General features: G+C 46.7%; 1 protein-coding gene across 1 annotated transcript; it reads right to left on the bottom strand.

Moving 5' to 3' along the window:
- Window positions 1-6,721: 6,721 nt before the first annotated feature.
- Window positions 6,722-13,223, bottom strand: fam83d (family with sequence similarity 83 member D). The gene is made up of 4 exons (XM_040204937.2): window positions 10,520-13,223; window positions 8,990-9,157; window positions 8,709-8,833; window positions 6,722-8,567 (listed from the first exon to the last, which is right to left on the bottom strand). The coding sequence occupies exons 1-4, from the start codon at window positions 11,006-11,008 to the stop codon at window positions 7,820-7,822; spliced, it is 1,530 nt and encodes a 509-aa protein (XP_040060871.2). The 5' UTR covers window positions 11,009-13,223; the 3' UTR covers window positions 6,722-7,819.
- Window positions 13,224-13,247: the final 24 nt, after the last annotated feature.

The following is a 13,247-nucleotide window of genomic DNA, read 5'->3' as shown; positions in this document are numbered from 1 at the left end:
GAGGGCAGCAATGTCAGCACTTTTCAGACGGCTGCTGACAGCAGACTGACATGTATGGAGAGAAAAAAAAGCTTGATAGTTTGAAATATGGTCCTTTGAATGTTTCTTTTTTTTTTTTTTTTTGTAAGGCATTTCCTGGGGCCCGGAAGAGAAAGAGTGCACAGTCAGAAAATTAAAAAGTTCTTCAGTCAGAGGTCAGGACATCAAATGAATCTGTCGAGCGAAGGAAAGGACCAGCTTTTATTTCCACTCTCATCAGGATCTCATGGCTCCAAACAAATGTGATATGACTTCAGCTTTGCCCTCCCTGAATCACAAGGCAAATGTGACGCGGAGGAACCAGTCAATAGTTCAATTATCTGATGTCTGTCTTGCTTAATTAAACATATAATTGACTATTCAATCACCAATGATAGCCATCCCATTACCCATGAATCCAATGGATTTGTCATAACCACCACTTGACCCCGCCGTGGATGGACTGACCTTAGGTACGGGGGTCAGAGGGTATCCACTGTTCACGGCTCCTCGAGACTGTATTCCCCATCCCGCGTGTCTGAACGTGGCTCTCTGCTCTGCCAAAAACAGTTGGAGGGAAAAATGCAATTACTGCAAGATTATCATACTGCTTCCGTTTGACTTTTCTGACTGAATTCATGAATATATATGAATCCATCTCGCATCTCTATCTGGAACAGCCGCCGTCTCAGCCCCCCACGTCTCCGTTTGGCTGGTGGCATTTTCTTGTTTCCTGAAAGTGTGTTCTTACAGGCAGATTAAAGGCTCACCCTAAAAAAAAAAGCAGAACATGGTTAAAGAATGTATGAAACAATTTCAGAATACTTTGTCCGTTTATACAAAAATACATTTCCAGATCAGTTATACAGGACGTTTTTCCTCCAACAGGAAAATAAACACGACCTGTTTTTTTAACGTGAGGACGAAGCGTTTTTGAGATTATCTGAAATCGGAGAGGTTTTCATGAGCTTCAGCCTCTTACAATTTGTTCAAACCATAGAGAACCGTTGAGATCGAAGGAATAGTCAGAAAAATGATTCTGCAGAGGACTCTTATCTGTCCATTGAGTATGAAGCTTGAGCCAGGAGACACTTAGCTGCTAGGAAACAGCTTCATGCAGCTTCCATGAACCACCAATTGTTGTTTTCATATTCGAGTTTGTGCCCATATAAAAAACAACAAGATTTGGTAGATGAATTATCTTCATTTCAGGCGAAGCCATAGCAAACAAGAGCACAATTCAACTCACATAGTTTCAATTTATTTATCTTCAACATCAAGCCCTGTATATTCCTCTGTAATGAGTTCTGTTCATAAGGTCCACACTCACTACCACAATTGGTTAAATATCAAATCACAGCACACTTTGAAAGGCCTGAAATAATTCCAATGTACCAATACCCAAGACACACACACACACACACACACACACACAGAGCACCCCTCTCTCCCTGAATGTATCACCAACCTTTGGACTTCTCCACTACTCTGCTTAATAGCTCAATCTGATGGATCATTTAAAAGCCAGCTGAAACAGACAGATGGGTAATGGATTGCATGACGAATCAATGGCGGGATCGATGGAAGACATGCATCAATAAATGGATAGAGAGCTGCTGAAATAGACACCAGAGTTAATGTGGAACAGTGTAGAACATCATTGTGTGGAGCGCACAGTGGAGAAGGCTAATACGAGTCGCCCCCGGCTGATAAGGTGTCCTTTTGAATAACGGAGACAACAAACCGACAGCGATAAGCTAAACTTGAGCTAAGCCGTAGGAGTGAGCGAGCTGCGCATTTAGTGCCCATCCCCACACACACACACACACACACACACACACACACACACACACTCTCTCATGAGGCCAACGTCTCTGCCTGCTGCAGCTCCGCAGCAGTTTCCTGCCAGTTCACGCGAGTGTAATCATGTGACAGCCCCGATCAGGCTGCACTCTAGATACTAGTATCAACGGCACAGTCAGGCTCAAAGTTTCCTCCTTCTTCTTCTTTGTACGAAACACAAAGTCCGAGGAAGCCGTCCTCACCGGGGACGTGTGAGCAAACACGGAGTCACCTTCACCCGGGACAAAGCGTGCTGTTGTCTTCCCAGGCGTACGCAACAGAGCGCTCGGCTAGCACGCGGGGGCCGCACGTGGTGCCGCGCCGGAGCCGCTCGCCACAAGCGTCGGATCAGCGTGGCGTTTCGCGGCCGGAGTCTGACTCAACGCGCCGGACGATAACCGGAATTGAACGCGGGCGTCGCAAACGAACAGAAATACACGCGATTCTTAACAGGCCTCGGCTCGCGCGAGCAAGTGGCACGGACGCTACAGCTGTTTCTCATGGGCTCCTGCCATAAATCTCTGTTGAATGGCTGGTGTAAGGGTGGGTGCTAAGGAGCAGCTGTACCCGTCTAAAAATAGCGTTGGAGGCTTCTGCCGGACAGCGTGTTAAAGCTCGACATGCAGTGTAGCACAAAGAGCCTATCAACAATACCTTCCACCTGCATTAGCCTAACTGCGGCCCTGGCGTCAGCGTTAAAAAAAAAAAAAAACGCAGGAAGTGACTTGAGTGTTGTGCAAACCGAAAGGTCCGTGCATGTCACCGCGTCTGACTCACACAGCCCAAAACGGCGAGGCAGATCCTGACCACACAATCAGACACACTTTTATTTTTTCCAATGAGCTGAACATTCATTATCAGTGCGTCGTGGCCCGAGGCAGAACGCTCCCTGCTCCTCGGAGGAGGAGGAGGAGGAGGAGTGACAACCACCGGCCGCCCCGATGGAAAAACAAAGCCGAGGTGGCACGGCGAGCACAAAATCATCATGACAGGCAGAGTTCAACGTGGTAGGACGGAGCACACTAAGCACATTTTATTTCAGTGTTTTTCGGTTAGTCAGGCGCTTTCCCGAAATTAAAAAAACAAAAACAGACTTAGATACCTTTATCTAGCCTTGGTTCTTCAAGCTGATGATAAAAAAAAGTGTGAGTGAGCCAGTTTGTGTGTGTGTGTGTGTGTGTATTTGGGGTGCCCACACCTGTTTGGGTGTACTTTAGGGTAAATGTAATTGCTAAACACAGAGGCCGGTGGTGTTTAGAGATGCCAAAGTGTTCCTCTGGGAGTCACTATATCTCACAATCTGACTAATGAAGGCCAAGTAATCAAGCCTCAAACTCATCAACCGTGTTTGCTGTAATTAAAAGGTTTATGTGCAGCACCAGGAGAGCCGTTCAACTCTTTTAGTGTCAGGAGCCAAACCTGATTTTCTGTTATTTGCAAGAGCCAGAGCAAAAATCGGAAGAATCGGCAAACAAAATCTTCCGCTATGACTGTTCCCTCAGGGTTTATATAACGGCATTACAAATACATTGTGCCACAGTCAAAAGTACAGTCTGTGTTTTCACACTCAAGTAGAAAGGAAGCCTGAATAAATCGCTGATGGACATGAGTCAAATAATCAATTGTCTGACGAGTACTGTCTGTCTGCTATTTCCTGATGTATTCCTTTCCTGTGGGATTGTGAAATACCGCCGTCATACAACACAGCGCCTGGCCCTCAAATCTACAGTTAGACTGTCTGAGGATCTTCCAGAGACAATAAATGCATTAGAGCTTTTTTTAAATTCACATAAACAGCCTCGCCGTCGTCCCTGTTCATACACCTGCAAGAAAAAGGTTATAGTTACATGGGTGTGATTGTGCACAACAGAAACGCATGTGCTGACTAACTGGATTAGGCCTTAATACAATATTTGGTAGGATATAATGTTACACCAGACATGCTGACATCCACAAGGATTTTACCCTGCATGCACCGGGAGAAGTCCGTCGCTACAATTCTCCAGAGATCTTAGGTGACCTGATGAGGACATCAGACGGCAGCTGTTTCTCTTTTCTAAATGAATCCACCTCAGACTTGTGTATAAATAGTGTATACCGTTTGATACAGAGTGAGACGGCCATCACAATTGATGCAATACATAATCCACATTTTGATTAAAAACAGTGATAAATCCGCCGCGGTGAATATATAATTCTGTTTGCGTGGTATTTCCAGAGTTGGAAGCTTCTCCACAAGGGGAGTGAAGAAAAGGTCATCGGTGTTTCAGGTTAGGACGGCGCGCCCTCTGGTGGCCGAGACGGGCGGTGCAACCCCATTAAGTTAGTGAATCTCAGTTCTTTCCATCAAGCGAGGGAGAAGTCAATAATAGATACGGTTTTTTAACGTGGGAAGTGCAATATGAGCTGTTCTCTGTGCACCAGTGAGCTGAGCTAAGTGCAGACGGATCCCCCCCCCCGCGGCTTCCTTGATTACAGACAGTGTCGCTTTGCAGCAGCCAATTAAAAACAAATACCGTCGTCTCGCCGTTGTTTTTACTTGTGGATCAATTCCCTGCAGCTGCTCCATTTCACGTAATGGCCCCCGAGGCTTTTCATCCGTTTAGCAAGAGATGAACACAACGGGAGGAAAACCCGCTGCTCTCGTCGTATTGCCGTGTAACAGTTGTGTAGCTGATGTTAACTCATCGTGGTAACACTGTGGTATCTTGTAAATGAAAAAAATGTGCAAAAATGCTGTTTGTTAAAGTTGTAGTTAATTGGAACATGTTATAGTTACTGCTTATCATCTGCAGAGGAAGCCCTCTTCATATATAGTAAAAGAAGAATGCACTATATTTCAAAATGGCTGGCTTCATGTCGGGTTTATTCCCCCCAGGGGGCTTTTGTACATCTCCTAGGTTTACATGAGGCTACACCAAACATCACACACAGGTGAAACCCCAATGAGGGACTCATCGCTTTGGGCATAACTTGTGATGCGTATGCAGAGTTCAAGCATCGACAAAGCACCTTATAAAGGTGATTTAGTTCCGTAAATAATAATAATTCCTTGTGGTTAGATTGGGTCCTCGTTCCACTAGTCGGTACTTTGGCCCTAAGGTGAAAAAACATCAAATGTATCTACTCAAGTCAAGTCCAAACACCTCAACATCTAGCATCTTAACATCTAGCATCTTAACATCTAGCTCAGCAGTAGCTGAGTAAATAACTTAACCTTCCGCCACCAGAATAAAGGAACGATAGCAACATACGCTTGAATAAAAGCACTTTGAACTGCACTGACCTGTTTGAAAGGTCTCATACAAATAAGGTTGGATTGATGGATTCCATTTCGATATGGGCAATAACACGTGTGTGTTCAATAGACGGAGTAACTAGTCTAAATTAACCATCAATTCACCCTTGACTTCCTCGTCTGTAAACTCGGCCCTTTGATCCCCCTTCAGATCCCAGCTCTCCGTCACGTGCTACGGACACACCGCAGGTCCTCCTTCCTCTGCCAACACGGTTATCCGTACATCTTGATACGGCGGAGCTCCACTTGGCGTCCAGATAAACATTATTTACAGCTCAGAGCGAGTAATACATTCATAACTCAAGGCGCTCTGGGCGCAGGACTCGCTCGCTTTGATCATTCAATGGTTAGACCTTTGTTCTTTCGTGTGAGATATGACGACGACGTGGTTTTTTGTGCCAGGCTCGGCTGCACATAGTGCCCCTATAGCGGCACCATTCACAACGGAGCAACACAATATAACAAGAGAACGTAATACAACAGCAAGGAATCAGCGGGCGAGAAATCCAATCCGTGTTTGAATAAGTGTTCCCATTTAGTTTGTAATCAGAGGTTTTTCTCCGAATCCACTCTGGACAGCAGCTGTGATGGGCTGCAATCAACCAAAGGTGTATTTGACAGGCCATTTATGTTTGAGAAGGTGATGTTGATTCTTTCCACTTTCTACACTCGGAAAAGGCTCCCAATCTCCTTCCAACTGGTTCCGTCCTCCCTCCCCATTCCAGTTAAGTTACAAACCCAAAACTACGCTCGATGCAAATGACGCCTTCAGACACCGTCTGCATTTAGTAAACTAACGAAAGGTCACAAATGTTCATCCTGAGATCACTTTGGAACATCAATATTGCTTTGTGCTCTTCAAACTATCCAAGCATTTTAGTTTTTTATTGTTTTAGAAAACTCCAATGGCTGATGATTGGCTGATAGGAAAACCGAACGGATCCTCCAAACCTCCCCTCAGAGAACAGAGTCGACGTGGTGAAGGAGAAGCATGATCCAGGAGGTCATGGCGAGGAGAGGTGGAACAGCCATATTACATGGTTGTTGCATTAGTAGAAGTGTGTGTCTTTAATGTTTTTTTTTTTTTTGTGTCTCTAAAACTCATCACAAGCAGCTCAGCGGCTGTTTGCCTACTTGTTGTGTTTAAATCCGGTAGAAACACGTCCATCCAGCAGCAGATGGAGGTGCAGTGAATGTAAGCCGGGACTCAGTCTGCGTGTTTATTCACAATTCATCAATTTGGATTGTGTCGCATGTTCACCAAATGTCCCACGGTGCTCCCGCGATACCCTCCGAGTGGATCGGGTGAACAGTTGTCGCCGCGTGCGAACGATACACGCGCACACCCACCTACCAGCAAGAGGCTCCTGTTGGGAGAGTAACATCTATTCGTCTTATTTATTTAGCGTATTTCTCATCCGGACGATGATTCCAAGCGATTCCAGCAAAAAGCTGCAGGTGAAGTTGTCTTAGCTGCAGTAGTGTCAGTGACGTTTGGTATCGATGCTGTAGTTGTAGGAAAAAGGTTACGCAAAAGTGTCTCATAAAAATGCCACAACGATGTCATAGTACAGAATACCTTTATAAACTGCATATTTTAGTATGACAAACACGTGTTACAGAGTCCTGGTAGTCCTGGCTTTCAAGTGTCATAAACATTGCGTAAATCACAGAATATCAGCAGGCTATGAATAAAATAAAGATAAAACAGTTGATCGTACATAGATGCGTTTTTTAGGTTTTTCATTTCTGAACAGCAGCAGAATAACAGTTGAAGTGGCCGACAAGCCGCTCGGCTGCAGCACAGATTCAAACAGAGTGACTCCAACGTGTAACTGCTAACTCTGCCATAAGGTGCCACTGTGATGCACAACGCGCAGTATAGCGTTTATTAAAAGTATTCTGAAACCTGCCGTGAACTTGGTCATAATAAACGCCGGGGTAAAGTGTTACCTGTGGGACTGCCAGTCAGCTGGCTCAGATCTATGTAAACACAATGCAAATTATTTTTTCCTGCTTTCCCTAAATTTGTTTTCGGACCAAGACCGAGTACAGTGTAGTTGACTTTGCTTACTTAATCCACAATACAGATATGATAGTAAAACTATTTACCATTTACATTATATCTCTCCTTCAATGTTGTTTTAGGGTTTGAAATCCGCTCTGCAAAGGGACTTTCCTGGAAGAGATCCTTTCATATCGAGCTGTCAGGTGCAACTTGAGTAAAAAGTATTGAGAAGACTAGTATTACTTTACCAGTGGCTCTCAGAAACTGACGAAAAAGTAGAAGTCGGTCAAAAAAAGTAATTTTACAGTTTATAAAAAAAAAAGTTCAAAAAAGGTTACGCTTAGTATGTTGGAAAAAATAAACTCTTTAAGGAGTCGTGGTGTAGTGTGTGAACACTAATAGTCTAGTGTGTCATTAAAAAGTCTTATAAAAAAAAAAAAATCATTGTTTGTTTTTAGAAGTCATACCATAGTAACTAAAAGATTTTTTTCATTTTCTCAAGTATCATTAATTGTTATTCTACAACGAAATCAGTTATAGCCCATTTTCCACACAAAGCCAGAAGCATCAAGGCCTCCGCGTACTGGAGCTTTACAAACCCAGAGAAAGCTCCTCCCCGACTCGCCTCCACCTCTGAAATCCCTGAACGCGCCCTAGAGCACACATCTGGCTCTTGGCCACGTGCCCCCGGCCGCGCCCTCGACCAGCAGTCTGGGGTTTGCTTCCTGCTCGCCGGGCCGGGCCGTCACGTTGGTGACGTCCGCCAGCTGCGTCCTCTGGGACAAGGCGCTCACGATGTGCTCCAGCTTGCAGCGGATGGTGGAGTAGTGGTGATGGCGCTCTTTGGTCAACCTGTGGAAGGAGTCCTTCAAGGTGGCGTCCGGCGGCGCCCGGGTGGGCGACCTCTGTCTGGAGGGAGGCGCGGCGAGCTCCGGCGCTGTGCTCGGCGGCGCGAGCGGGACGTCGGTCTGAGTGCCGCCGTCCGTCGCCGACCGGCTCGTTTGAGTGGCGGCGTGGTGGCAGGCGGTCGCCGGGTGATCTGCGGGAAAACGCTGGCCGCCGCCGCCGCCAGCCAAAATCTGCTCCGCCCGCTCCTCCCCGATGGTGGAGGAGTCGGACGGCGGGCCGGTTTCAGGGCGGTCGCCAGCCGGCGGTCCACGCGGGGGCTGGACAGCTGCGTTTAGGGGCTTACGGCTGGGCGTGCTGGTCAGGTGGGGGGAAGAGGCCACCGCGTGTTTGACGAAGAGATGCTCGCTGTTTTGAACACCTGGAGGTCCTCGCGTGTTTATTGGTAGAGACTGGGCGTACAGGATGCGGAACTCCTCGTCGAATTTCTCGGTGATCTGCCCAGAGAGCTCGATCAGGTTGCTGCTGTTCAGTTTGCCATCGGTCCAGTTGAACCTGCACAGGAAGGACATTTTACATGCAATTATCCCCAAAAAAGGCAGGAAGAATTGATCCATTTAAAGCCGAGTGCATGTGCAGGCCATTATAAGCAGCGATGACATTTTGATGCATGTCAAATGGTTGGCAGTCGGTTACCTGTAGGAACCTGTGGCCACTCTGTTCCCATCAATCAGCATGAAGCGCTCATGAACCTCTCCAGTAATCCTGGCTCCAGATCGCATGTAATAAGTTATACCAGTTATGGTTCGCACCCTCATTTGCTGAAAGGATTTTTTTTTTTAAAAAGGAGAAAGGACAGAATTGAGAGATCGGTGCAGCCACACCCAGTAACGTTAAATATCAACGGATTTTTATTCTCGGATGTTCTCGCCGTGCACGCAGAGCCACGCCCAGCTTCACCCGAACCAAGCACATACCTGGAGGTCATCCAGGCGAAGGTTGATATTTTTGCACATCTTGAGGAAAGCCGGAGCACACGATTGGTCCAGCAGGATGTAGACGGGGACTTTGCGATTGGAACACGCCTCCTGAAGATCCTTAAAGATATCCAGGTCCGTCAGAGAGTCTGTAACTATGGCAATCACCTGCAGTGGAAAATTACAGAGAATATAATAGAATTCCTTTTAGGGCTGCAGTGCAGATGTAGCACATGACTGTTTTTATTATTGTCAAAACGCAAGGCCTTCTTCAAACAGAGCCGCGATTGGCTCGGACACACTCGCCGGTAACGCGCGTGTACCGATGTGCATTCTGTTGACCGTGGTCTGTTACCATGGCGATGGACGGTAACCCTTGGTCAGCAAACAAGTTACTTTTGTACAGGAGACAAGGGGGGGGGCTCGCCTCCATTTTCCTGAGCAATTCCTCATTATTTTAGCGTGGAAGAATGGAATTTCACATGCGGCGGTAAAGGTTTTGTGTTGAGGATTAGACACGGATGTTTACATAGCTCAGGCTCACCGCTTCAAACTGGTGTTATCCACATGACGCTGTGTCAGGTTGTTTCCCACCTTATTCGGATGATGGCGCGTGGGTCCTTATTTTTAGGAAATCGTGCAGAAACTAATTTCAATTTCACGGATAAAACAGGATCAGGCCGTTCCTGTGAAGCTCGCGTGACAATACAGATGCTCACGGCGGCTATACAGTGAAGACTATGTGCAATGAGGTGGTTTGACATTACAAAGAGACAGACGACCAAAGGGTTCTCGGATGAGAATATTTTTCTCGGGTTTTTAACTGGTTCCCCCGCCTCCCTTCAGCCGTAGACCAGAGGAAACGCAGCACTTAGATCTGTCCAATGAAGAGGGAATGCAAACTTTGATAGGGAGGGGTGGGGGGGGTGGAGGGAGAGGGGGGGGGGCAAGTCGAGGCACATCTGGCACGCAGGCCGTCCTCGGCCCGAGGTGCTGCTGAAGACACACACTCCACCTTCACGCTGGGAGGGTTGTTTTAAAAAGAAAATTAAAAAAAAAAAAACGAGGCCAGACTGACTGAGCATCTCCTGAATATTCATGCTGTTTTTGTTTGTTAACGGTTCGGTCGTTTTGGCCAACGCTTCCTTTCCGATCAAACACTTCAAAGCCTTCCAAATGTTCAGACCGATGAAGGGAGGAAATTAAATCTGGCATGTATCTTACATTTGAGTTTTTTGTAATCCTTAATTAGTGCCTAAAACACACACACGCACACACTAAGAGGCAGGGGGCTATTTTATGAAACATGTTTTTTGAATACATCTATAAAAAAAATATGGATTTGTATAATTCACAGTATAATTATTATAAGCTCCATAGAAATATTTTTCATATTTGAGTATTGGGAGTAGAAAATAAAAAAAATATTATTTCTAAGGAAAATAATAGAATCAGTTGCCAAATGATGACTTATTAAAATGGCAATTAGGAGATAAACAAGTACGCAGCGGTCCCTTTCTTCCAGCATACCTCTCTTGCACTTTTAATCATACGCCTCGCCGCCTCCTTGCAGCTGTAGATGCAGTCCCCGTAGCTGGGCTGGAAGTGGGCCACGGCCCGCGTGACTCCCCGGTACGAGCCGGCGGTGAAGCCCGGCCACCCGATCTCCAGCTGCGGCGGCTCCACGTCCGACACCTCGGGGAAATAGGTGACGGAGGAGCAGTCCACGGAGCCGCCGCCGAGCGACCGCTCCAGCGCCTGGTCCTCCCCGAGCAGCGAGACGCGCCGCGGGGGCACGGCCGCGCTGCTGATCCGCTGCATCTCGTCGTCCGACAGGAAGTTGGGGATTCTTTCTCTCCCGAGGAACTCCGCGAAGTCGTCGAGACCCCCCGACAGCAGCTCCTCCAGGGCCAGCCGGTGCGTCTCGTTGTAGACCTCCTGCAGGTTGAGGTCCGGGACCCCGGCGGGTCTGGCCCCGGGCCTCAGAGGTGAGTCGTCCAGGTGCTGCGACAGGGCCATGGTTTCGGACGTTGCTCACCTGTCCCCCTCTAGAGAGACGTTGCAGGTGACAGGAAGCACAAATTCGTATTCGTTTTTTTTCCCTCCGTTCCGGTCCGTCGTGGATCCGTATTGGCCGCCGGGAGGTTGAGGGAGCGGAGCGGCGTCCGCGGGCTCGCTGAGGCGGACTGTCAATCCGATGTAAAGCGTCTCCCATTGGCTCGTTTGGAGGCAAACAAGCCGCCCTGGACGCCCCTCCGATCCGGTTACAGCGCAGAGATCAGGGAGCAGCGCGGAGGTCTCACTCTGACCCGTTTCTCTGGCTCCAAAGCACCTCGTCATTTCTGGAGGCCACAATACTCATCCGCAAAAAAAATGAATAAATAAAAAAAAAACGGCCTGATTATTATTCTTTTTTTTCACTTAAAAGTAACATAGACCGATAAAAAGTAATATGTATAATCGTCCTATTTGGGCTCAGCATGTTCTGACTTTGTTTGCAGTGAAGATAAGCGGCTCTCTAAAAGTCTGTGGGCTACATTTTCACAGAACTGTTAGGGTTTTACTTTTTAATCTGACAATATTCAGCCGCGCCAAGGTCACATTGTCATGTGTGTGGTAAAATCATGTATCTCTTTTGTAAACCAGTGCACAAATTGTGGGTAACCATAGCAACAGTATCTACTTACAAAAGATACCGTGGATGAACTTAATTTGACCAACGGGAAAAAAAAATGGGTTTATAATTCGAGCACATTCTCACATCCATCCAAACCCGAGAGATGCTGGAGGTCGGTTAACAAGGCTATAACCTCGAGCTTTGGCCCAAATGTGTCGCCTTCCAGGAAATGTAACCGTAGAAATAAACCGTAAACCCACAACTTTTAATCAACCAGCACGTTTTTGAGTGATTCAGATGATAATCTAGAGAAACTTGTTCCCTGTCAACCGAGCAATATTCGACAGCCTTTCTGTTCATGGGCCTGATGGGACTCACAAGGAAACATGCAATAAAGGAGGTACTCCCCAAACCACTGCATTGTTACAAAAAACGCAATAAACAACAATAAATATTGTTAGTGTTTTGTATTGAGCTGCGGCTGCTTGCATCCTTTCCGTCACTTGATCACCAGCAGTGTGCACCAAATAGATTATCAGAGGCACCAGATAATGAACAATAAAGGGACTCGCCCCGGTGAGATTGGCTGGGTTTCTTTTAGCCGTTGAGCTATTCATCTTTCACATAGATCATCTTTGTTTATCCTGACCATACACAGCCACAGTTACCCAGACTGAACCCGCTTCAGGACAAACTGGGAGGGGTTCCGTGTTTCCTAAACAATGGAGGACGGCAGTAGCCCTATATGTCCTTACTTTACCACAGACATTGAGAATGCGGTATCTGGGTTTAATATGCCGTTGGCCTCTGGCTGTAGTCCCCTTACCTGTTACGCATATTCAGCTGCATTATTTCTAAGTAAGCACACAATGTACAGATAATGCTGTTTCAGAGTAAATCGTACTTTATAATATTTCTGAACTATTGCTACAATATCCCACTTGTCTTGTTGACACGTCACAATGATATACCGTAACTTTAAAGTATCACCGTATTTCGTCTCTGATTGCTGTTTTATTAGATGCTTATTGGAAAGGTTTTGAGCCCCTGCACTTTTACTCAGTGCGCTTTTACGCACAGAAGGTCAACCAGGTCGCGAGTGTCACCCGCGTATAACAAGAACTAGGTAGCATTAGTCCTTCTACCAAATTAAATATGTCATCCTATACATGCAGTGGACGTGTACAGCTGGCCTACATTTACTGTTCATCTGCGTCCGTGATCTTCCACTTTTACGCGTGTGCGTAAACGTCTATTTCGAGCCGGCGGGCTAAACGGGCCTTCGCTTTAAATGGCAATTCCCACAACGATTCATTTTAGTGGCCCATCATGTGATGGTTTCCCCCCGTAAATACTACAGACATCTATTGCAAAAAAAACAACAACAACAACATGTGACCTATTTCAGAATAAGAGGAGCTTTTCGTTGGAGAAGCTCACTGAAACGCAGATCACTAAACTGCTGGCATGTCCCAAATGTGCACAACGCAACACATCTGTTCGGGCTGCTGCGCGGCGCCGTTGTACCCGCGTATAATCTGTTAGTGCACTACCTTACCCCTATAACGACTTACCCAAATGTGCACTGGGCTCGGTACGCACCCTCCCTCCTACACACTCTCGCACACACACGCACACACA

The sequence above is a fragment of the Gasterosteus aculeatus genome, chromosome 17 (genome assembly GCF_964276395.1).
Source record: "Gasterosteus aculeatus chromosome 17, fGasAcu3.hap1.1, whole genome shotgun sequence".
Classification (NCBI taxonomy): domain Eukaryota; kingdom Metazoa; phylum Chordata; class Actinopteri; order Perciformes; family Gasterosteidae; genus Gasterosteus; species Gasterosteus aculeatus.
The sequence above is the reverse complement of the archived record's forward strand: the minus strand, read 5'-3'. Positions and strand labels throughout refer to the sequence as shown.